A 25,761-nucleotide genomic window follows, 5' to 3' on the forward strand; every position below is an offset into this window, starting at 1 on the left:
TCCTTACTTTTCTCGATGCCTATTCCGAGTACAATCAAATCCAAATGAACCCGAAGGACCGAGAAAAGACTTCATTTATCACCAAGTATGGAACATATTGTTATAACGTAATGCCCTTCGGGTTAAAAAATGCAGGAGCTACTTACCAATGCCTAGTAAATAAAATATTCGAAGAACAACATGCAGAGGCTGGCTGGACGGATAGCTGCCTTAGGCCGATTCATTTCGAGGTCATCGGATCGAAGTCACAGATTTTTCTCTCTCCAAAAAAGAAGAACAATTTCGCCTAGACCCCGGAATGCCAATAGGCGTTAGAGGAATTGAAGCGATACCAATCGAGCCCACCACTACTTCACACTCCAAAGGTAGATGAAAAACTTTGCTTGTACTTGGCAGCATCGGAAATCACGGTAAATGGTATCCTAGTTCGGGAAGAGCAAGGTACGCAATTTCCCGTTTATTATGTAAGTCGAACCTTAGGAGAAGCAGAAACTAGATATCCACATTTGGAGAAATTGGCACTTGCACTGATAAGCGCCTCTAGAAAGTTAAGACCATACTTTCAATGTCACCCCATATGCGTATTAACCACTTACCCACTTCGTAATACATAAACCCGAACTATCGGGCCGATTGGCCAAATGGGCCGTCGAACTTAGTGGGTACAATATCGAATATCAATCACGGACGTCCATCAAGTCTCAAACTTTAGCGGACTTCATGGCCGATTTCACGCCAACCCTCGTACCCGAAGTCGAAAAGGAACTCTTGTTAAAATCGGGTACATCATCGGGGTATGGACCCTTTTCACAGACGGTGCTTCGAATGTGAAGGGGTCCGGGCTAGGCATCATTTTGAAGCTACCCATAGGTAGCACTATTAGGAAATCTATCAAAACTTCTAGGTTAACTAACAATGAGGCCGAGTACGAGGCCATGATTGCAGGTCTCAAGCTAGCTAAAAGCTTAGGAGCAGAAGTCATTGAAGCCAAGTGTGACTCTTTACTAGTGGTGAACCAAGTAAACAAAACCTTTGAAGTTCGAGAGGATAGAATGCAAAGGTATTTGGACAAGCTGCAGGTAACCTTGCACCGTTTCAAGGAATGGACTTTACAACATGTACCTCGAGAACAAAACGGTGAGGTCGATGCACTTGCAAGTTTAGGGTCATCGGTCGAGGAAGATGAGATCAGCTCGTGGACTGTCGTTCAACTCTCGAGACCTGTAATCGGGGAAGGTCACGCCGAGATAAACTCTACAAGCTTAACTTGGGATTGGAAGAATAAATATATTGAATACTTGAAGAACGGAAAGCTCCCATCGGACCCTAAAGAGTCGAGGGCCCTACGAACCAGAGCTGTTCGATTCACATTGGTTGAATATGGAATATTATACAAAAGGACATTCGATGGACCATTGGCAGTATGCTTACGACCAGGAGACACCGATTATGTTCTACGAGAGGTCCATGAAGGCACTTATGGGAACCACTCTGGTGCCGAATCACTGATTCACAAAATCATTAGAGCAGGATACTACTGGATAACATGGAAAAAGACACTAAGGAGTTTCTTCAAAAATATGATAAATGTCAAAGGTTTGCACCGATGATCCATCAGCCCGGAGAAAAACTTCATTCAGTCCTATCCCCATAGCCATTCATGAAATGGGGGATGGATATCGTCGGCCCTCTTCCATCAGCACCAGGTAAAGCCAAGTTCATTTTATTTATGACTGACTATTTCTCTAAATGGGTTGAAGCACAGGCGTTCAAGAAAGTGAGAGAGAAAGAGGTTATAGACTTCATCTGGGATCACATCGTGTGTCGATTTGGGATACCTGCCGAAATAGTGTGTGATAATGGAAAATAATTTATCGGCAGCAAAGTGAGGAAATTCCAAGACCACAAAATAAAAAGGATATTATCAATGCCGTATCACCCTAGTGGGAACGGACATGCCGAGTTGACGAACAAGACTATTATCCAAAACCTAAAGAAAAGGTTGAACGATTCTAAGGGGAAATGGAGAGAAATTCTACCCGAAGTCCTTTGGGCATATCGAACAACGTCAAAGTCCAGTACGGGGGAAACCCCGTTCTCCTTAGTATAAGGCTCCGAAGCCTTGATTCCAGTCAAAGTCGGGGAACCCAGTGCCAGGTTTCGACATATAACAGAAGAGTCAAATCACGAGGCTATGAATACTAGCCTCAAATTATTGGATGAAAAAAGAGAAGCCGCAATAGTTTGAATGGCTGCACAAAAGCAACAAATCGAAAGATACTACAATAGGAGAACCAACATTCGCCACTTCAGAGTCGGGGACTTAGTCCTGAGGAAAGTCACCATCAACACTCGAGATCCTAATGAAGGAAAGCTCGGCCCAAATTGGGAAGGACCCTACCAAGTGCTCGACATCATCAGAAAGGGATCTTATAAGCTCGGCACGATGAACGGCGAACAACTGCCAAATAATTGGAACATATCGCTTCTCAAACGGTATTATTTCTAAGGTATGACTTTATTCCCTTTTTTCATTTATATATTCGACACTAACTCATTTCAGATGATCGATCGAAGATATCGAGACCTCAGGTTTTAAAGCACACGTTGCACTCTTTTCCTCTTAGATCGGTTTTTGTCCCAAGTGGGTTTTTTCGGCGAGGTTTTTAACGAGACAACAATTATGTGCTAATTGAGGACCATTAAACAGTATCCAAGACTTCTTTACAATCAACCTCGAATACTGGGGGGCATCACCCTCGGATGTTACACTTTCAAGGAAAATACTTCGTGTCAAAGGGACTCGATAGAGAAACTTTATAATGGGCCAAACAATCGAATGAACCGTGTTCGTATAGATTAGACGAGCCCCGATGGCAAAACATGTACGCATGTATAAATTATACAAAGAAGCATTCTTTTTATATCAAACATCTTGTGTCTCAAAGAAAATTTTCTACTATACAAGCTCCATACTTATGATTTTGTGAGAAATGGCTCAAGGGCCAAGTGCAAATATACCTCGTACACTCGGGGACTGCCTTCGACGATCGACATATTCGAGTAATCTAAACTCAAATTCATAAGACCTCAAAGAGGCACCCCTTGATATACAGGCCAAGGCCATCATTCTCGGGGACTAACACTTCAAACAAGTTTGAAGTATTATTGGAAAATAAGCCCAAGAGGCATACCCAAAGTCTACGGCCAAATTAAAGCGGCTTAGAGACGTTAAAAATAAGCCTTCGAATTCTTTGAAAAACCGGTTAAAAAAGGCTACCTTTGGCATGTAATCAAAAGGGCTTCGATAAAATCAACCCTCGAAAAACCTTAAGAGGTATCAAATTATCTTAACACAAACGTGCTAAGGCACAAAAAGCAAAGGGGTTTCAATCAACATCGAACCCTCAAAAAACCCAATGGATAAAGAATACGTGTTCATGCATAAAGAAATTTTTATTTTACTAAGTCTTCTAAGCCGAAAAGGGGAAAAAATAACCATCTTTTAGAGGCCATATTGGCCCAATCTAAAGAGCATAAAGACCAATACACTTGGAGTTTGAGATTTTGTTCTCACTCAATTCGGACCTAAGGGTTCCACTATTCCGGGCTCAAATAAAATATAGCTCGAGGATTCATCATTATTTGATATAAAAATCTTAAGGGGTCTGTTAAATCACGAATATATTGTTAAGCTCGGGGGCTCGCCCTCGCTTAACTAAAAAACCTAAGGGTTTATTCTACTTTGAGTTCGAGCTATTGCTCACTCGATTATAGAGGCTACAGTAACCCGATTGCAACAAAGTTTTCACAAGGCAAAGGCAAAACAGAATTTATCATAAATCAAAAATTGGAGACGAAACGGAAAGAAAAGAAATCTTTCATATATGCAAAGTATTTACAAAGACCACTCAGGGTCTTACAAAAAAAACAAAAGGAGAAAAAAAACCTAAGCTCCTAGTCCGCATCGGGAGTCGCGTCTTTGGGAGCTTCATCTTCATCTCCGCTCTCGGATCCACTCACAGGGTCTTCCTCATCGGAAAGCAAAGCTCCGGACTCATCCTCCAAAACCTTCGCATTCTCGATATCAGTCGTGAGGTCGAAGCCACGAGCATGTACCTCCTCAAGAGTCTCTCTTTGAGACTGGCGCCTAGCATGCTCGGCAACACAGGACAATCTAACCTCAGCAGCATCAAAAATTTCCTTTGCCCGAGTGTTAGCGGCTTCGGCGTAAGCTCAGTAGGAGGCCACGAGCACCTCTGCCTCGGATGTGGCACTTGCAAGCTCAACGGCCAACCGAGTCTCGAGCTCTTCAACCTTCTGGGCTCGGGCCAAGTTCTACTCCTTTACACTTTGCAGTTGACGCTCAACCGAAGATAGTTGGGCCCGAACCATTTCTTTCTCCGAGGCGAGACGGTCCATGTTCCGCTTCCACCCCAAAGACTCTACCTCTTTCTTCTTGGCCTCCTCACGAAGCTGATCAACCAATTCGGCCTTCTGCTGAACCTGCAGGATCAAAGTGTTAGTTGCCAATTTCAAGTCAATACATAACAAGCTCCCAAAATTTTACATTACCCGTTTAATGAGCTCGGTCTGATCTCGATGAGCTTTTGTCAGCTTGGTTCGAATGCTCACGATCTCTTCTTCTTTTTTGCACATAGAGGAGTTTAAGGGCGTTTCTATCCTCCGTACTTGGAAGACGCTTCTCGATGGAGCGTTGTAGCCTGTACAGAAAGAAAGGAAATCAGACTTAGAGAAATAAGAACAAACGCAAGCATGATAGCATGGGCTAAAACTCACTTGGTTCAGAAGCCGTTGAGCCTCATAAAAAATGAGTGATGCGTCAAGGTTGGAAACATCATCGACCTCCGCGAAGCAACCACAAAATATATCGTCCCCTTCGGGGGCCATCCCCACTTCGGGGGTTCTCATGGACAGGGCATCCCGAAACTTCCCCTTGGAGAACGTGGGGTCGGGCGGCGAATCATCGATATTAATTGCCCCGAGCAAGTCGCTCGGGGCATTCTCTTCTCTTTGAAGGGCCTCAGAACTAGACCCTTTGGGCACACCCGCCGGTTGCTCATCACGGCAGGAGGCATCATCAACACCCGATGACTCGGGGATCCTGCTCGGACCTTCCCCCGTGATCACCTCGATCTGCGGCTGAACCTTGTCGATTGTCACCAGCTCAGCAGTTCTCGAAGCTTCGATGCTTTCCCTTTTTCGAGCCACCAGCGGGCAGTCAGCATCTTCTCCCTCCTTGTCTTTATCTCGTAGCGTTTGGACTACATCGGTAGACAGAACGGGGGGATCAGTCTTCGACTTTCGAGCCCTGCTTTTCTTGGGCTTTGGGGTATCTGGAGTCAAGGCCCTTCTCCTTTTCTTGTCCTTGGTCAGCTTTGGGGCCTCCCCTTCCCCTAAGGGAGGCGGCCTCATGACGACATTATCTCCAAGACCTGTATGAGAAAAAATCAAGTTAAAAAGAAGTATTTCACAATAAAGCATCAAACACGAACATGGGAACTTACCATGATATTTGGCCTCCCATCGGCCCTTGGCCAAATCGCGCCACGAGCGCTCAGCATACGAAGAGGTTGAAACCAGTTATCGAACCCAACCTACAAGGTCCGGGACTGCACCAGGAAACCATGGGGAAGCTGCACCATAAAGAAGAATATAGATGAGAAGAGGTAAAGGAAACATAACAAGTAATAAAATGTTATCGGTGAGGTTCTACTTACGCTTCATGTTCTATTTTTCGGGGAATGACATCTTATCAGCGGGGATTAAGTTTGAGGTCCTGACTCGGACAAACCGGCCCATCCACCCTCGGTCTTTGTCCTCATCTATGCTCGAGAATAGCACCTTCATGGCTCGGTGCTAAAGCCTTATCAGACCGCCCCGATAAAGACGGGGGCTGTATAGCGTAATGAGATGATCGAGGGTGAAAGACATACCCTCGATCTTGATCGAGAAGAATCTTAGCTAAATGACAATGCGCCAAAAAGAGGGGTAGATCTGGCCTAGGGTCACCCGGTATTGGCAGCAAAAGTCGATTATGACAGGATCGACGGAACCTAGTGTAAAAGGGTAAGTATACACACTTATGAACCCTTTTCCATGAGTGGTGATGTCCTCTTCGGGGGTAGGAATCACCACCTCTTTATTCTCCCAGTGACTGTCTTTTTTCACCTGCTCGAGATCGCCTTCGGATATCGAACAAATGTATCCAGATATGGGCTCGCATCGGTCAAGAACCGAAGAGGATTTTTCGACTTTAAAGTCGGAAGTAAGTTCACATAGCCCGGGGATGCACTGTTCGATACGTGGCTCCACCGGTGTCTTGTCACCGGCCGACCGCGATGAGGAGGCCTTTTCTTCTTGAGGAACGATCTTTGTTATTTTTGCCATTGCTATATGAGATTTAAGGAAGAAGAAGATGGAATTTGTGTTTTAATAAGAGATTGGCAAACGAAAACCGGCAAAGTGATGAACTTGAACAGAATAAAAGAGCTTTTGAAGATTAGAAGAAAGTTTGAAGGTAAAGTTTGAGAAGATAATGAAGGCGGTCTATTTATAATAGCCACTTTGATGGTTTGAAAGCACCGATGGTCGACCATCAACTGGCGTTAATTAATGACTTTGGGGACCGTGCAGACGCGACACTTCAATCGCTTTTGTCGCTTACGTCACGATGTTGACGTTATAATTGGTCGGGGTACTAGATCGAAGGCTCAATTCGTTTCTTCTCGTTACACTCCAAGAAACGAGGGGACTATCTGTATACGGTCAAAATTGGGCCTACCCAATTTTGCTATTTGATCGAGACAAGGGAATGGCATCGGGGGTAGCCCCGTAATAAATCAGACCCGAGCTAGAAGATAAGACATCAAGCCTAGAGATCGAAGTGTATGTTGAGACCGAGACCAACAATAATCGAGACCAAGTATGACCGACTTCGAGGGAAGAATAATAACGGAATGGCGAGATATCAGTAACCGGTCGAAGATCACGGCGTGAATCTCGGGATAGATATCCGTGATTGGCCGAGGATCATGACGTGAATCTCGGAACAGACCAAATCAAAAGCGGTTAACTAGTTGTTTATACTATTTCCTTCTAAAATTAGAGACATACCATAATTAGGTTTCCTCTACTATATAAAGAGGAGTTCCAATCATTTGTAGGGCATCGCGATTCACTGATAAAAATATACATATACGCTGCTTTCTTTGTCTTACTTACTGTTCATCACTGCTTGTTCCATCCCCTGTTGTTCTTATTAACTAACCTCGAGACTATCTTGAATTAAGGTCGAGGCATTGTTTGCAGATCGGTTTGATTTATTTAACTGTCCAATTTATCTATTTAATTCGTTGTTTATCAATTGATGCTGGTTTAAATCACATATCCTTAAAACCACAATATAAGTTTAATTGTTACTCAATTTTGAGGGTAAACATACCTACAACTCAATATTAACTTTGCACACACAATTATCTTAATCATTTATGCATTTTAATATTTTATTACAATCACTTGTTATGATTCGAAAATAAATCTTATCACTTCGGCTGCTGCTACTATATGTCACCTTTACGTTTCGTGTGCAAGGCACTCTACTAAAAGATTAAATATGTCATACACATCTAATGTATTTTACAATGAATAAGAACATACACTGAGAAATTTGACTCGGTAATGTAAACGTGAATCAATCTCACAAAATCATCTCAAATTTACCATAAATTGGTCTATTTGATTAAAATCATGTTAAGAAACAATATTCTTCTCGTCATATACAAATTGATATAATCGATGAAAAAATTGTAATGCACTATCATATTCTTTAAACCAACTAAAAGAACAAGTAGTTTGACTCAAGGGCGTGTAGTGTTGAACCGAACTCATAATTTTTGACACGGAGTAAAAATTTATAGGTATAAATTCATTAAAATTATAAAAATAATAGATATGAATTCATAAATTTAAAAATATAATGGATTCAATGCTAAACCCTTAAAAGTTAAACTCATGTGATTTAAAAATACTCGTATGATTTGACTCGTTGTCAAGTTGACACCCTTCTTAAACTATATATGTACTAATCGTCGGAAAAACATTATGTACTCACTCAATATTTATCTAAATATTTTGCTAAATTTTTTCTATGTAAATATACTAAATTCGGGTAAAGGCAATGAGTACTTGAGCACCCATAAGTCATCGCTGCCGTTATTAACTATGTGAGAATGAAACGTACTATTTGAAGGGAAAGAGCAATAGAACCAACATGAAGAATATAGGAAGGGGGTAGGTGAAGTGTTGTGGGGATAGAAGAAAAAATAATTTCACCTTGAATCTGATCCAACATCTTGTGCCCACACACAATTGTTTTAAGATCTCTGAAATCTTTAAATTCTAAATTCACTTTCACTAAAAATAGGCTTTAGAACTGAGAGTGTTAAGCAATCACCTTTTCACATGTCATCATAACTTGACGGTAATCTCGCATTTCCCATGTGACGTGCCCATCCCCACCCCCCTTTCTTGACCCCACCCCCATCCCTACTAACCCCCCACACTCTACCCTTTGAAGGGCTTAAGCATTGAGTACGGACTGAACCCACCACTCTTAATTGTAATGGAAGACCATGTCTTGATATTCTAATCTTGAAGTCAGAAATTAAAGACCCTTTTTCTTGATTCGTCTTTTTGTTGCGTAGAAAAAGAAAATAAAATCCATTTAGAATTTTTTTGGGGGGAAAGATCTAGGAATTTTTCGGAGTTTGAACAATTCTTGGTTGATTGTTTCTACCGACAATGAAGGCAGAAACAGCGGTTTTGAATCCACCTCTCATCTCTTTTGACAACAAGAGGTACTCCTTTAAATCTCTCTTCTCCTTCCACTTTGTCAGTCCATTTTTGAACTGTAATCCATTTTCTTGATTCAGCTCGATCCATGACTGATGCTGTTTGAATTCTTGATTATAATTTATAACTCACCAGGAATTGGAAAAAAAATAAAAAGAGAAAATATTTACTGCCCAGATAACCTGATGAACTTCCTCTGATTTTAATATTTCTATGAACATCAAGTTCCTCTTTCTGATCTTTCTTTAATTGTATATTCAAAGTGTGTTTTGGTGACTGAGTGAAATGTGCTGTGGTGTGTAGTTAATCAGACTTTTTTTCCTCGACTATTCCACCAAGTACCTATTATCTCCCACTGTACCGGTAATATTGCCAATCAAGGCTTAGACAAATAGAAGAAATGACTTAGCATGTTTTGTCTCCACAATTTGAACCCTCGTTTCCAAGGTTTTCACCTACTTCATTGACAGCTAGGCCACACCTCGAGTGCGTAGTAAAGTGATGGGGATAAAAAATAAATTTGAGCTTTGTTCATGAAAATGTTGGGTGTTCTAATTTGTGTTAGCAATCTCTAGAAGGTAATGGCATGTATAAAAGGTAAACCGTGAAGAAGTAAGTAATCTTGTTCTTAATGAAGAAACTAACATGACAACCACTAGACTGCAGCACCTCCACGTAAAAGGGAAAAAATAGGACTTTGGTTGTTCATATTAAATCAATTTGGTCTATTGTGAGTAAATCAATTTTTCACCTATTAACCGAATGTGCTTAAAACAAAGTGAAAACCAAGTTTAGATTTAACTTAAATAATAAAACCAAGTAGGTGGTAAACATAATCTTCATTCACTTTTTGGTCTTAATGGGCTTGTTCTCTTTGAACAATCAATGTTAACAAGCTTTGGCAGTCTTATTTCAGTTCTTGATATGGTAGATCATAATAAAAATGAAGATAATTTATCCTATTTAATATGTAATATAGTACCAAATAGGGACAAGAGAGAGAGGTACGGAAAAAAAAAATGAGGAATAGGAGAAACCGAGAAGAACAAAAACGAGAAAGGAAATTATAATAGTAAATAGAAAACGAGAAGAAAAGAGAGGAGAGGGACAGAAGAGAGAAGGGATAGAAAGAGAAATTATAATAGTAAATCAATTAATCATATATAATATAGAGAATTTCAGCGAATCATGTGAAGGTTCTATTTTGGGTTTGATTCTAAACCTATTTGGTGTATAAGGGGTAATTACAAATAGTATGAAACAAGCTCCGGAGTGTAGGCAAGGGCAAAAGACGAGAAAAGGAATGAAAGCGATATGGAATAGTGTCCTTCTTACATTCTGTGAACTATTTGTTGCGAAAGGAATAAGAGATGTTTCCAGGGGGGAAAGTGAGGCTAGACAGTGTATATTTTTGACAAAGGAGGCTATGCTATATTTAAAGTGTAGGTACTTATTGTTATATACTTTTGGTGTATAATGCAAAGTGTAGATGAGTGTGGCTCTCTTTTAGGCTTCATGTCCTTAAGAGTTAGTAATTAAGTTATTTGTACCTTAGCACCTGCTTGGTGTTGTTTGCATCAATAAATACCTTTTCAGAACAAAAGATTAATTATTTCAAGTAATCACGATATCCTTGTGATCTCATTATTATCTTCCAATTGGAGAAAATTCGATACAACAAGTGAGATTGTTTAGTGTGACTCTCAAAAGATTGAGTTAATAGAATGTGGTTGTTGATCCTTTGATTGAATAAGGTACTCGTGAAAACTACCATCTGAAGTGGACGAACAGCTTAGGCCATGAGTGGCCAGATAATACATATGGTATTAAAGACTGCAAAGAGTGTATTAGTGTGATGCATAGGAACTTGTGCTTCAGTACCAGATTGACGTTGTACTGATAAGTGATAAGTGTTAAGGGAGAAAAGTAAGTAGAAGAGATGAGAACCGGGAAGAAGAGAGAAGATATAGTAAGAGAAGAAATAAAGATAAAAAGGAGAGAGGGGGTGGAGGAATAGAGAGAGGGGACGTAGGGAGAAAGGTTAGAGAGAAAAATTGTTATACTAAATCAATTCAACCAATACTATTCGTGTAATATATGTCATGGAGTTTTGAAGAAATAAGAGTTCTTGAAACTACTAGAACTCTATCCTAACAAGTAATTAATACAAAGTAAAATTTTATCTCAAATAAGATTATTTTTATTTTATTTATCTTATCAATTTTTTCCCCTAATTTTTTCTCTTACTAATAAAAAAATATAAGTAATATGAAGTGATAACCATATCATCACAGCAGTACTTTAATATTTTTCCTGGGAACGTATGCATGTAAAGATTTTGGTTTCCATAAACTGTTCCTTGAATTCTTTTTCACTAATTAGTGTCAGTGTTAACAGGGATGCTTATGGATTTGCTGTACGGCCTCAGCATGTACAAAGATACCGTGAATATGCTAATATCTACAAGGTACTTTTGTTCTTATTTCAGTTTTACTAGTTAATGTACTGTTTTTCTATAAAGAAAATTAGACAAGAAGGGGGGGGGGGTGGGGCAAAAGAAAGGGAAAACCAAAAATAAATAATTTCTCTGTAATCAGTTGAAGCAAAGCTGCAAACATCTATCTTCTGTTTATTTTACATCTACCACACTTCTCAGCAATCAAGCAGTAAATATTTCCTCATTATCTCACTGTGTGCGCGTTTCTTTTTTAGGAAGAAGAGGAAGAGAGGTCTGAGAGGTGGAACGATTTTTTGGAGCGTCAAGCAGAGTCTGCTCAGTTACCCATAAATGGGATATCTGCAGACAAAAGTTCTACTAATCCTGGTGCTGAACCAATTAATCAGGAGGTAAGCTGTGATGCACAGAACGGGGAAGAAGGTCAACTTGAAAGTGCAACTGAGAAGGATGTCACACTGATCACCTCTGTGGAGAGGAAAATTTGTCAGGCTCAGATGTGGACGGAAATTAGACCATCTCTACAGGCAGTTGAGGATATGATGAGCACTCGTGTCAAAAAGAAAGTAAACTTAGCCAAACAGGAGCAAGATTCTGGTCTGAGGAAGCACCTTCCTGCAATTGAAGAGTCTAGACCCACAAAAGGAGTATTTGAAGAGGACTCGGAAGATGAGTTTTATGATATAGAAAGATCAGAATCTTTGGACAAATCTGAGTTAGATTCGATGCAAGACATTCCGTTAAATGATACTGCTAGCCATTTGGCTAATACTAGTCAAGAGTCTTTGCCTCCTTGGAAAGAAGAATTGGAGTGTCTTGTTCAGGGTGGAGTACCCATGGCTCTTAGGGGAGAGGTACAGAGAATTTATTGAAATTTCCTTATGATTGTGTTTTTTAAAGTAATCTGAGTTCATGCACTAGCTTTTTTAATGCAAGCTTAATATTGGAATCACAGCTTTGGCAAGCCTTTGTGGGTGTGAGGGCACGCAAAGTGGGGACCTATTATCAAGATTTGCTTGCATTAGGCACTAGATCTAGTAATAATACGGAGCTTAAAAGTGTGGAATCAGAGGACCGTGGAAGTTCTGTGGACACGAGCATAGACTGTGTATCTATACCTGAGAAATGGAGAGGGCAGATCGAGAAGGTCATTGAATGTGCTATATCTCAACTGTTCTTTTGAGTACCTTTTGCATTCTATGTTACTGCTGGTTTTTCCATTTCGTGTCCAAGCTTATCTTGCAGTTTATTGCAGGATCTACCACGAACATTTCCTGGACATCCTGCTCTAGACGAGGATGGAAGAAATGCTTTAAGGCGTTTACTTACAGCGTATGCTCGACACAATCCCTCGGTTGGCTATTGTCAGGTATTTTTGTTAGCTTCTCTCTTTTTTATATACTCGTCCTTTTCTCCTTTTTTTCCCCCATTTCTCTTCTTCTGTGTAAATTATCAGCGTCTCATTCTAGGGTTTATTTCTAAACTCTATTTTCTTCTAAATATTATCTGCGCATACTAGTGCTGTATTTCTAGTTTGTGACAAATCTGATTCTTTCATCTTTTGGTTCACCTATTTAATAATCCTTTGGCGTCGATCAAACCACACTTTTTTGTCTAATAATGCAGGCCATGAATTTCTTTGCTGGTCTGTTATTGCTTTTAATGCCAGAGGAAAATGCATTTTGGTATGTTTTCTTAACTTTGTTCGCATCTAATTTTCCATAGGAACATCTTCTTTTATTTATGTAGAGGAAAGTTGCTTCTACTCACAGTTCACAGTTCAGAGAGCATTGGCATTCTTTAGCACATCACACTTGTAGAGTTATTTGTTATGGAGTCGTAAATTGTAAAATGAGCTTCCGTATATTTTTGGTCGCTTTGTCTCATTAAAATAAAAAATGTTGAAAAACACTTACAGGACTTTGATGGGGATCTTAGATGATTACTTTGATGGATACTACGCAGAAGAGATGATAGAGTCTCAGGTAAAAAAAAGTTTTGGTTTTTGCTTGCCGTAACTTGGTGCTACCATCTTCGTTCCCCCTTCAATACTTTGGTATGTTTCAGTTGCATATGAGAAGTGTGAATATATCCACAAGATTTTATTTACTACAGTATCTCTTATCAGGTTGACCAACTTGTTCTTGAGGAGTTGGTGCGAGAGAGATTTCCAAAGTTGGGTATGGCTTTTACTTTAACTTCCTTTTGTGAAGTACCTTTCTTCAGGTTATCTATCAGTCTGTTGGCAGTAATCATTATTATTTGTTAACTTTTTGGTGTCTTATTCCACCAATGCTTTATTGCAGTTAATCATCTGGATTACCTGGGAGTGCAGGTAGCATGGGTAACAGGACCATGGTTCCTCTCCATATTTATGAACATGCTTCCATGGGAAAGTGGTCGGTTTCTCTCTCTCATGAAAAATTTAAGCTGTATAGTGGCCGATAATGTAGATTTAACCAAGTTTTAAGTTGTCATTGTGCTTAATTTTAGGTCACTTCTCTCAGAATTCTCTTATTTGCACCTTGATCATCTTATGTTTGTTGACGCCCTTTCTCATTAATTTTCCTTTGTTTTAGTCCTTAGGGTATGGGATGTGCTTCTGTTTGAAGGAAATCGAGTGATGTTATTTCGTACAGCTCTTGCTTTGATGGAATTATATGGTAATCTTTGAGTTCACAAGGGTTGAAAATTGCAAGTTCTTTTCTTCCTTGTAGCTCTATTCTACATACATATTTGGGTTGCACAAAATTGATGTATTTGTTTGGTCTTGACCAGGACCTGCATTAGTTACCACAAAAGATGCTGGGGATGCAGTCACCCTGCTGCAGTCGCTTGCTGGCTCGACATTCGATAGCAGTCAACTTGTTCTGACTGCGTGCATGGGCTATCAAAATGTCAATGAAGCTAGATTAGAAGTACTAAGAAATAAGCATCGGCCAGCCGTGAAGGCTGCATTGGAAGAGAGGACTAAAGGGCTCCGAGTTTTGAGGGATTCTCAGGGTCTAGTATCTAAATTATACAGTTTTAAGCATGATTCTGGATCTGCAATTTTAGGAGTCACTAAAACAGATCAAAAGGCTGATGCAGAGACAAATAGTGATGCATCTCAGACGGATATTGCATCTGCTAATATGGATGAACTTTATATGAGCTTGAATGGGAATGTGGAAATAGATTCTGTTCCAGATCTTCAAGAACAGGTAGCTTTTGGTCATATCTCTCCTAAAATATAATATATTTCATTCTCCTTTGAACTTGCATACCTTTCCTGATCAACTTCTAATAACCATGTCCTACTCTGCTTTATCATCTCATTAAACTATCTAAACGAGCACTTTAGAATTATTCATGCAACTTACTGAAATTTGTCGTAATTTGTATAGAGATGTTTTTGGAAGTGAAAGCTTGGGATGGTTATTGATCAAGTTAAGAATTTTAGTCTAAAGATACTACACTCTTTAAGTAATTTTTTCCTGTTTCAAAGTAAGCGACCTGGAAGCTGCTTCCAGAATAATTAGAAATGTACCGCACAGTGAGCTTGAGTCGTCATTTTTTTAGCAGAATCCTCCTTAGTTAAGAACCTTCATTGGAAAGTTCAGGGAATGTACTCGAGGCAGGAACTTCAGCTTATGATGCCAAACACTGATTTTAGCTTGGTCATAACTAACATATAAAGGACTGGATGCAGAAACAGATGGGCAGTTGTTTACATCAAATACTGATATAGTACAAATGACGATGTTCTTGTTTGCCTCTTTTGACTAGGGACTGAACTGAAGGTGTGCAATTACAGTTTAGTAGCTGAACCTTCTGGAGAATTAGGTAAGAAAAAAGAGCAAGTGAAGGAAGAAAAGACAGTCCTTGGGTTTGTTATGAAGTAGGGGTAGGCTTTGGCTGTTTGTTGATTAGGGCAATTTTTTTTTTTTTTGATGAGGTGAAGATTTTATTAAAAACAGTATCAAGCTGATACTGTAAAAATACAGAGATGCTGCTGGCTTAAAAACATTAAAATCCTAAGCGGTCTAGCATGTCCAGCATATCATGAAAATTCATAACATTTCCATCTTTCCAATAGTACAAATAATGTAAACAACTGCATTTCACATATTGCAGCTGGTCCTTCTTGCCTTCAAAACACCTATTATTTCTTTCTTTCCATATCGTCCAAGCTATGCTAAGAGGAATATCTCTCCAAAATTTTCTTTAAGGATGCTTCTGGACATGCAGGTTCCCAGCACTCTAATATATTCCTGAATTTCTTAGGGCTTGCCCAAAGGATGTCAAAGTTAGCTGTGAACATGGACCACACCTGCCAAGTAAATTCACAATGCAAAAAAAGATGGTCCACAGATTCACAAGCTTTCTCACACAAGTAACACCTGCTGCACATTATCCAACCCCTTCTCATCAAATTTTCTTGAGTCAGGCATGCTTCATGTGCTACTAGCCAACCAAAACAGGCCACTTTTGCTGGGACTGTAGTCTTCCAGATCATCTTCCAAGGCCGCTTTTGTGCTTGCACCGGCTGGGTAGCATTTAGTATTTTGTAGAGTGAACTAACAGTAAAAGAACCTTTTTTACTAGCTTTCCAGAGTAGGCTGTCTTCTTTTTCTGGCCATAACACCACTGATTGCATCTTCTGAATAAATATATCAACCTCATGCATTTCTCTGTTGAAGAGATTCCTTCTGAACTGGAAGTCCCAACCTGTATCAGTAAATATATCAGCTAAGAGGATTTTTGGATTATTGGCCAATCTGTACAGGTTGGGAAATTGAATTTTCAGCAGACCAGAACCATCCCAATTTTCATAGTTTGTGTTTGTGAGCATAGATTGTGAAGAAACAGCCATATATGGAGTCTTGTCAAAGATAATTGTTAAAGAATGGCAAGGAACTTTTTTCAGAAATGTGAAATTAGGGAGAGCCTGATGAGATATCTGACTTGTTTGTCAGATGGTTTGGCTTTTAAAGGAAAGATACAGCGTGCAGTGTACTAACAACGTGAAGTCTTTTGAGTATTGATATATGTGTGTATATTATATATATAATCTCCTGTGAGCTTTTCGAATATCTTTTCATCCAATAAAGCTAGAAAATGCATGTAGGTTTTCTGGTAATATAGCAACATTCTGTGGTACTGTCCAGTTATAATCTTTGTGCCTCCATAATGACATATCCTCCAAGATGCCAATAATAAAGGAGCATATATCCTTATTTTTAGTCTTACCTTTTCAAAAAATAAAAATAAAATAAAGGATGTATCATGGTTTTGTCAAAATTAATCACCTAGAGTGGGTGTGAGTTACCTCAATCTCTATTTGCCATAGTATTTAGGAGTATCAGCACTGGATTGACAAGTCAGTCGATTTACCTGGGAGGCCTCAAGTCGCCAATTAGCACCTGCGGAAGGATCATTGTCGAGACCTGCAAAGCAGGAAAAAAAAGATATATTGAATCACTTATACACGCACACACACGCATATATTACCAGTCTCGTGTAACTTTACTGCAAATGAACATGTTATGTGCACTGAAGTGTCATGTAGCACATATGTCTAGTTTACAGCCAGTACTATGATGAAGTTAATACTCACTGTCTGTAGAAGTCTTTTGAAATATGATGCTACACAGCTGCATCTATGGTTTTCAATACTATTTCTCTTGTGTGGCTTTTATTTCATATTTAATCATACAGTATTGCCTGCTATTCTTGCCTGATGTAAGGTCAGAGAACTATGTTTTCTAAAGTATTGCTCACTCACATGATTCCTCTTTTCTTTTTCATTTTATTTATCGTTTCACCTCCCATCTTTTCATTTATCTCTGTTTTCCGTAATTTCCCTACCTTCAACTCCAATTTAGTCTTTATCTTTTCTTGTTTGATTTGATTATTCTTCGTAGAAATTTGTGGAATTTGATTGTTAGTTTGGATATTATCAAAGTAATATTTCAGATAGCTTCGAATAGTCTGTGAATGGTCATATATTATTCTGGTGTATCTTCACTTTGCATATTTTAACGTATGATTTCAATGCAGGTGGTTTGGCTGAAGGTTGAGATGTGCAAGTTGTTGGAGGAGAAACGATCTGCTGAACTAAGGTGCATATATTAGATGTTAATGTTATATTACTTTTGAATTCTGGTAACTGGTCAGCGCCATCCTTTGCATTTTGACTTTTGTCATAGTTTCTCACTCCGAACTGTAGCTTCTTTACCTTATGAACGTTTTGTTAACAGTTGATTTGATACTTTCGTGAAACCTTTATGCTACAACAAAGGTGTTAGGTGTGGCCTTTTTCTGAAATCATTCTGTACTTAAAGTGCATTAAGAATCACCCTTGTTTTTTGTTAATTTTAGGAGGCAAAGTAAATAACAAATTTGAAACTATGGATCCTCCCATCCAGTTGAAACCCACCTCCTTTGGCTCTGCTACCTTTTCTCCCTATTTTTGTCCTTTCTTCTGTGTGTCTCATGGTTCAGGGTGGGGACAGAGTAACCAAGTACTAAAAGGGGATGTTTTGATGCCCCAAGTTTCTGCTCTGATCCGTTGTCTCGAAGCATGAGGGAAGCATCTGAGAAAGTAAGCCAACCTCTGACAGCCTAAGGTCACCAAAAGAATTGCAAAATTTCTATTCAAGATTAAAGTAGTCTGTATTGTCTTTCATGTTTTTTTTAAAAAAAAAGAAGAAGAGAGAAGCGTGATGCTTAGAATTTGGAAGTTTAACTCTCCCTTTAGAGAGTAGTCTATCAAACTTGGAACTCAATGGAGTTTAATATTTATTCTTACCTTATAAAAAATACCATTGAACATTTCTTCATTTTTGCTATTCCTCTGTAGCGCTTTTGGTCAAGATTTTATACCTATTTGTGTGTGTGGGTGTAGAAAACAAAGAAAAAGAGATATTAAGGGGACTAATGATGTCGTTTCGTGTTTTTTCCATGTGTGCAGAGCAGAGGAGTTGGAAACAGCACTGATGGAGATGGTCAAGCAGGATAACAGGCGGCAGTTGAGCGCAAGGGTACTTAAGAGTTTTGTTTATGCATGAATTATATTCTTTCTCCTGAGTAGGAAATCATATCCCCGCATTCACGATTCTCATCCCTGGGTATCAAAAGACAGTGAAGACCCCCAGCTTTCTGGCATTATACTCAGCATGCTTTTATGTGCTTATAAGCCTGTGATGGATTTGGTCAAGTGAAGCATCTAATTATATGATTGCTTGTGCATGTTTCATCTCTGCACTCTCCATACGTATATTCCTCCTGCCTATTTGACCCATGCACGAAAATGGTAGCAACATCGTAAAAATCAATAATGCAACGTTCTGTCCTTCATTCACACCTAACCACACTTTCGTCAATGAAATAAACATGTGCAACCTTGAATACTCTCGGTGTTCATGTAGAATAGTCAATTGTCTAATAAGGGGTTACAATTGTCTTATCATCCTGGACCCAGTTTGGCTTCTTGGATTGTAGGGTGGATAATAAGTAGGGGGTAAAAAAATCCCTGGGTTTTCGAGATGATGGGCCACCACTAAACTAAGTCTCAACCATAAGGAAGTGCCTCAAAATTCCCGGGGAGCGTTTAAACTTTTCTTTTTTTATTTCTTCTTCTCTGGGGTTTTGGTTGATTTTTTTTTTCTTTCCTTTTTTTCCTTTTTTAATTTTTGATAAGTGATTTTGGTTGACTGTAATTATCTGGTTCCAAAGCATATTTTCCCTATGATTCACAAGTTTCCCTAATGTCTGCCTCTGTACATCTTTTGAACATGGATGAAAAGGGCTTCCTACACTTTTTAGATGGTTGGCACAATAAACTCTCTTTCCAAAAACTTCATTGATAAATTCCACATATGTTTGTTAAGCATAATCAGTCTCAAGTTAGGATAATGGAGGAGGATTGCTGTAGGTTGACGACTAGCAGTTAATTCAGTGATGGATCAATTATGAGAATGTTTTAGAAATGCGGACACTAAGAGTGATGTACAAGATTGGACAGGATTAAAATGATCACATCCAACAGAAGTTGCAAATAGCATACACAGAGGTTAAAATGAGACGTCTTAAAGAGAAGTGGCTCATGTAAGAGCCTGCCAACTTCCAACCAAGAAGTTTGGAGTTTGAATCACCAAATGGGGAAGTGGAAAGAATCTTGAAATCTCTTTGAATTATAGTGCACTTAGCTAAGCGCAGAACACAAAGGAAGCAAAGAATCTACATTGGCAATACCAATTTGTTGTGATTACCAGTAATCTGAGTAGGGATAGATGGGAAATCTAGAGAACCTCTAGTTGCCTAAAAAACAAACTACTGAGTACTAGAATGAAAGTACTTTGGGCCTGAATAAAGTGGAATTAATGAAAGAGTGTGCATACAGCTACCTCAACTAATTTAGTAATGGGGCTTAGTTGATTGGTTCGTTTCTTCCCTTCTTTCATATTTTACTTTTTTCTTATCGCACGTGGATTATTATTTTTGGGTTGTTTCTTCTTTTTCTTTCCTTAAGTGAAGATTAAATTTCACAATGACATTTTCACACTGGCATATCCCCATGATTTAGGTTGAGCAATTAGAACAAGAGGTTGTTGAGCTCCGACAGGCACTTGCTGATAAGCAAGAGCAAGAAAGTGCCATGCTTCAGGTGACAATTCTCATTAAATATTTGATGATAACATTTTTGAATATTATCTAATATGTTCGTCCTTGCTTACTATGGTGATTTATTTGAATGGAATTGCTTTCTAGGTTCTCATGAGGGTGGAGCAAGAACAGAGGGTAACGGAAGATGCTCGTAGATTCGCTGAACAAGAGGCAGCGGCTCAAAGATTTGCCTCTCAAATGCTACAGGTTTATCTACTGATTGAATTTCTTGGTGAAACATTTTGACTTCTATTTCCTGTTCTTCAATTTTATTCATAGTAATTAGTAAACTAGGTCAATCTTTGTCTGCTTATTTGGGTGAACATTTTTAAATGCAGTGAATTTCTTCTAATACTCTTCGTGTTATAACTTACAGATCACCGCATAGTGGATATATCATCTCTTTATGTTTTCTTTTGCTGAAGCTCATTCAAATTATAACATAGTGGTGTCCATGATGATGCTTAATCATGTCCCTCATTCATCTAAAACATACATCCATAATCGTTGTATTGATATGTTCAATCCCATATAATATGATCCCATTAGATTTAGTGAACATCTTCATTGGTGGATCTTTTAAACTGCATTTGAGCACCGAAGCAGCTTAAACACAAGAGGTGTGCTTAATATAGTCTTCTATTCACTTCAACCATAGGAAGATACCTTAAGCACCATCTTTTTGAGGATTTTGTTATGGTAGTCCTTTCTACATGCTTTATTTATTATTCACTTCTTGAACCAAAGTATCCATATTTTTTTTAAACCCCTCCCAATTTAGGAGGATGTATAGTGTTTCCACACTTCCCCTCCAGGGTTACTCGAACCCAGGACCTAACGGTCGTGGGTGGAGGTGCTTTACCAACTGAGTAAGCCTCACTTGTCAACCAAAGTATCCATATCTTACCAAATTTGGGCAAGCCGCAGTATTTTGCTCTAAAAATGCTAGAATTGCATGAACGTCTGCAGATAATTCTGATGTAACCATCTCTTGTACATAGCATTTAACCTTCACTTCTCCTCATAACCTTCAAGTCCCCCGCCCAAAAGCAGTCTCTCCTATTAAAATCATTGGATTGACGCCCTTCTTCATCCAATGATTTTATAGAGGTATTGCCACTATTCTTTTTTCTCCGTCTATGAAATCAGAACTCTTTCATCCTTACATTCTTTTTACTTGTCATTATGGTATTACGATATGTCTACAGTTACTAGCCTGTTTATTGAGTCTATTCGGAACAAGAAAGTTTCTCCAATGACTTTTTTTTCTTTGATGGTGTAATTGGAAACTAAGAAAATAAATGGCTAATACATTGGATATCTCATGGTTTACAATTACTATGCAGGAGAAGTATGAAGAAGCCACGGGATCCCTCGCTGAGATGGAAAAGAGACTTGTTATGGCTGAATCAATGCTGGAGGCTACCTTGCAATACCAGTCCGGACAAAATAAAGTATTACCTTCTCCAAGGTAGTAGTTCCTTACATATGATATCCTCGTGAGGTATTGACACACCATTTGTACCTCCCATCGGGTTATCATAGTGTTTTTCCTGATATTATGTGCAGTGTTATGAAGTCCTCCGTTTATTACCATGTCTTTGTCACTAGTAATGCAAACAACATATAGTAATTTCTTCAAGCATATCTTGTATTTCTCTAAAATGGATGAATACACTCTTCTATAGATCCACACAGCTTTCATCTCCAGTACGGGGCAACCAAGATTCATCACCGGAGATACCTGCTAGAAAGATCAGCTTGCTGTCGGTACCATTTGGACTTGGATGGCGTGACAAGAACAAGGTGAGTCCATGATTTTCTTAATCCAATTTTTGAGGTGTTATCCACTAAATTAAAATTTTGTTAGAACTTCCTGTTAACTATGTATTTTGGCTTGCTATCGGCTAGCGATCTATGAGAAGTACAATTTCACTTGTCAGATTGTCGTACCTGCCTTTAAGATCTACTAGGTGAGAAGACACGCCTAGTTTACTGCATTTGTAAGAGCAACAATTTAAGTTGTAGATATTACCCATATTAACTTCTGAATAAAGCTTTATGTACTCCATCTTCTTGCTTTATAGACCAAGTTGTCTAGTTTAGGGGCAATAAGCACATTCTATAGAAAATGCAGTTGGATTAAAAGATTTGGTTGATGTCGAGTCAAGTAACTACGGTCTCTTAACGCTGGTTGAAGCTCTCATAGTGTGGCTTCTATAGGAGAGATATACCCCCCTCCCCCCCATCTCTTTATTCCAGTTTTAATGTAGCATACTTCGTCTTTGAACTGCCAACCGAACGCGGTTATACTTGCCAGTATTAAAATAATTGAATGATACAGGGTAAGCCAGCCGAGGAGGTTATTGACAACAAGCCAGTGAATGAGGAACCGAGTCCAAACACTCAGCAGAAGGAAATGAACAGCCATCAGATGGAGCAGAAACTGCAAGAGGTCTAAGAAGGGCTGCTGCTGGAACAAATTTCATATGTGGCCTGGAATTCAAAAGGCTAGATATGAGATGCCCTTTATATTGGTCACAAAAGAATTGAAGCGACACTTTTTGTATATTTTTTTTCCATTAAATCCCCTTAAGAGCATATATAGTCAGTTTATTTGTTCATCAAGTGACAATAATAGTGAGTTACAAGATGATAGTGTAGAAAAGGAAAAGAAAAAAAAAATTCTTTTACTATCTTGTTAGTAAAGTGGCAGTTTCCAATGTATTCTCGTCCAAAATGTATAATTGTTGATTTTGCATACTTATCCTTGTTATAATTGAGTTTATCATAGTGTTATCTTATCATGTTTTTTAAGTACTGCAGAGTTTTATTGTTACATTTAAACTGGTGGAAGTTTACTTATTATGCTTTTGGAATCTTATTTTAGAATGGTAGGCAGTTTTTGGAAATCAAAATTGAAGCTTGACTTAAGCAGTTATTGATAATATTATGAAGATATAGGAGTAAATCTTTTTTTTTTTTTTAAATTTCTAAAGGGCTTATCTGCAAGGAGGGTGTGGGTATAAAGACCCCTTCACATATATAATCCCTATTGGTACCTTAACATTGCCATTATTACTATTATAGCTTATCAACGCTTCAAGTTAATTTACCAGGAGTTGCATTTATTGCTGTGGTTCACAAGTTGGTAATTATTCATCTTTGCTCGCTTCATCAGTGAACTCAGTTTGAACGTATTCTTAGATATATCTCTATATTAATTTGGTATTCTGCCACATGGCCGTATAATAAGCTACCACAATTGTTTCTTCAATTCTTTTGAATAGAAAAAGACTTGCTCACACCTAGTGTTTACATTAGGGCGGTCTAAGGGGAGGGTTCTGGGTACGTAAGGGGACTGGATATTAGGACGGTACCACTAAGAAGGGTTCCTTAAAGGGATTGTGGTTAAGGGAAATTAAGGATACGGGGTAAGAGGATTTTTAGCGGTACCATACCAGTACCACTACGGGTCCTGGAGGGGGTTAGTTAAGGAGACGGTAAGGGTACTTAAGGATATTTTTAAGTTAAAATTTAAAAAATATTATATTTAAATACATACAAACTTTAAGGGATGAAAAAAATCCAAGGCTATGAAGTGCCTTTTATTTTATTTTTATGCAATATAAACATTAGATTTCTAACACAAGTGACAAGTATTTATTTGTATTTCAATACTTGTGGTTGTACAGTATGAGAACCATGTCCGGACTTTTTAGAACGGGACCCCTCCCTAGCAAGCCAAACAACTTTGTGATGAAGTTCCATATGCTTCCTTAAACCTCTCGTTCCTTAAGCCAAACAGAATTTTGGGAAGAGAAGAAATGATTTGTTCAATATTTTTGTAGAAGAATCACTTATTTTTCAAATTTCATGTTTTTCGATTTTTGTGTACTACGATTATATGATCAATAGTTTGGTTGAAGTTGATTAATCTGGGCATCTCACTGGTGTGCAGTGATACAAACTCAATTTTACAGTTATCTTTTTATTTTGTTATTACTGCTTGGGTACATATTTGAATTTTTTTAGGTTTGAAAATATTTTCTCTTGTGGTGATCTGGTATTTAGGTTTGAATTTTATGTATACTTTACTTTTTGCCATGGTTTAAAATTGTAGAGTGTTTTCTTAGTGATGCAATGCTAAGAGGAGAAACGAAAGAGAGATGACACATTTCTATCCTCTAATTGCCATATTTGACTGAAAAAATTGAAGACGATGCAATTTAGTAAGAGGGGAAAGAAGAAAAAGTAAATTTGCTGAGAGTGCATAAGTACCATGGGACCCACCTTTCCACTTGTCAAATAGATAGAGGTGCCTCATACAAGTTTTGTTGGTTGAATCTTACTCAAAATAAAATTTCTCAGCTTAAGGAATTTAATTTATATTTCTGTGTTATCTTCTATTTTGCTGTGGGGATTAAATCCTAATGATTTCTACTCCCGTTTTGGAGAAATCTTCGAATTTTTTACTTCCCTCTTGAGATTAAAGTTTTCGTGAATTTTTACTCATTTTCGTGTATTAAAGTATTCATGACTTTTTACTTATGTTTATATTCGGTTTAAAGATTAAATACTTTAATTTATTAAATTTATTTGTTTAAACTTTTACAGAGAAGTGGCAACAGATATGGTACAATAATATGGTTCTTTTGTGATGGCTACTAGATCGCCAAGTCGCACAACACCGACATCGTTAGAAAAAACCTGAAAAATTTTCTGGCACTGATTTTAAGCGATGGCAGATGTTCTTCTATCTGACTATCCTTAGTTATCAAAAATTTATCAAAGAGGATGCTCCGGTCTTGGCAGAAGGAACTCCTAAAAAAGAACGTTTTGTAGTAATTGAAGCTTGGAAGCATTCTAACTATGCAAAAATTATATTCTTAGGGGTCGTTTGGTAGGAGGTGATAGAAGAATTAATGCAAGCATTAGCTCTATGCATTACTAATACCTTGTTTGTTATATTTTTTCAACCTGTGTATAACTAATAATTGTATTAGTTATACATCATACTTGATATTATCCTATGTATAAGTAATGCATAGAAAACCATGACATTAGTAATACCAAAGCTATTAATGCATGCACTAGTATGGTTAAAGACAAAATTATCCTTAAAGTCCCTTAAAGCTTGAGAATATGGAGGGCATTTTTGTAAACAACTATTTTTCTTAAAAATTATGCAATGCATTATAATTTTAATACACCACACCAAACAGTAAGTAAGAAATAATATCTGCATAACTAATGCTTGTATTACTAATCCATATATTACTAATACACCTTATTCCGCACTATTCTTATACACCCTACCAAACGACCCCTTAGTTATTTTAAAGATGATTTGTATAATGTTTATAGTATCTTGGAAACTTTGAAAAAAATAAGGAATGCTCTTGAAAAGTAATATAAGACTGGAGAAATTTGTGGCCGCCAAATATTTGGACTTCAAAATTGTTGACACCAAGTTTGCCATGTCTCAACTTCAAAAAATGCTAGTCATCATTCATGATTTCTTTGCTAAAGGTATGACCAAAATTAATATTTTTTATTACAGATATTAATTATGTTACTAATTAATTTATTATTAAATATATGGTTATCACTGATGACGAGCGCATAACCAACGTATAAAACTGAAACTCGCTAGTCAAATATAGTATCGTCTCCACATAGATTGAATTAAATAATATTCAAATAATTTCAAATTAAATGCTATCCAAGATGATCAATACTTTTGAGTTGAAATAATTACTAACTAGGATTGACTACTCAAT

General features: G+C 38.1%; 1 protein-coding gene across 2 annotated transcripts; it reads left to right on the forward strand.

The window, feature by feature from the left end:
* Positions 1-8,210: 8,210 nt before the first annotated feature.
* LOC107803342 (uncharacterized) lies at positions 8,211-22,782 on the forward strand. 2 transcript variants are annotated; one of them, XR_012698081.1, is made up of 18 exons: positions 8,211-8,879; positions 11,272-11,341; positions 11,587-12,183; positions 12,285-12,476; positions 12,585-12,698; positions 12,956-13,014; positions 13,248-13,314; positions 13,458-13,509; positions 13,636-13,728; positions 13,909-13,992; positions 14,108-14,532; positions 17,372-17,433; positions 18,285-18,354; positions 19,899-19,979; positions 20,084-20,185; positions 21,325-21,482; positions 21,667-21,784; positions 22,323-22,699. XR_012698081.1 is itself a non-coding variant. In XM_016627038.2 (18 exons), exons 1-18 carry the CDS (start codon positions 8,824-8,826, stop codon positions 22,437-22,439), a joined length of 2,484 nt encoding a protein of 827 aa, XP_016482524.1. In that variant the 5' UTR covers positions 8,211-8,823; the 3' UTR covers positions 22,440-22,782. The 2 variants fall into 2 exon arrangements, 1 of the variants encoding a protein (XP_016482524.1); XM_016627038.2 differs by having other exon boundaries at positions 21,325-21,449; positions 22,323-22,782.
* Positions 22,783-25,761: the final 2,979 nt, after the last annotated feature.

This window comes from Nicotiana tabacum, chromosome 13 (assembly GCF_000715075.1).
Source record: "Nicotiana tabacum cultivar K326 chromosome 13, ASM71507v2, whole genome shotgun sequence".
Lineage (NCBI taxonomy): Eukaryota > Viridiplantae > Streptophyta > Magnoliopsida > Solanales > Solanaceae > Nicotiana > Nicotiana tabacum.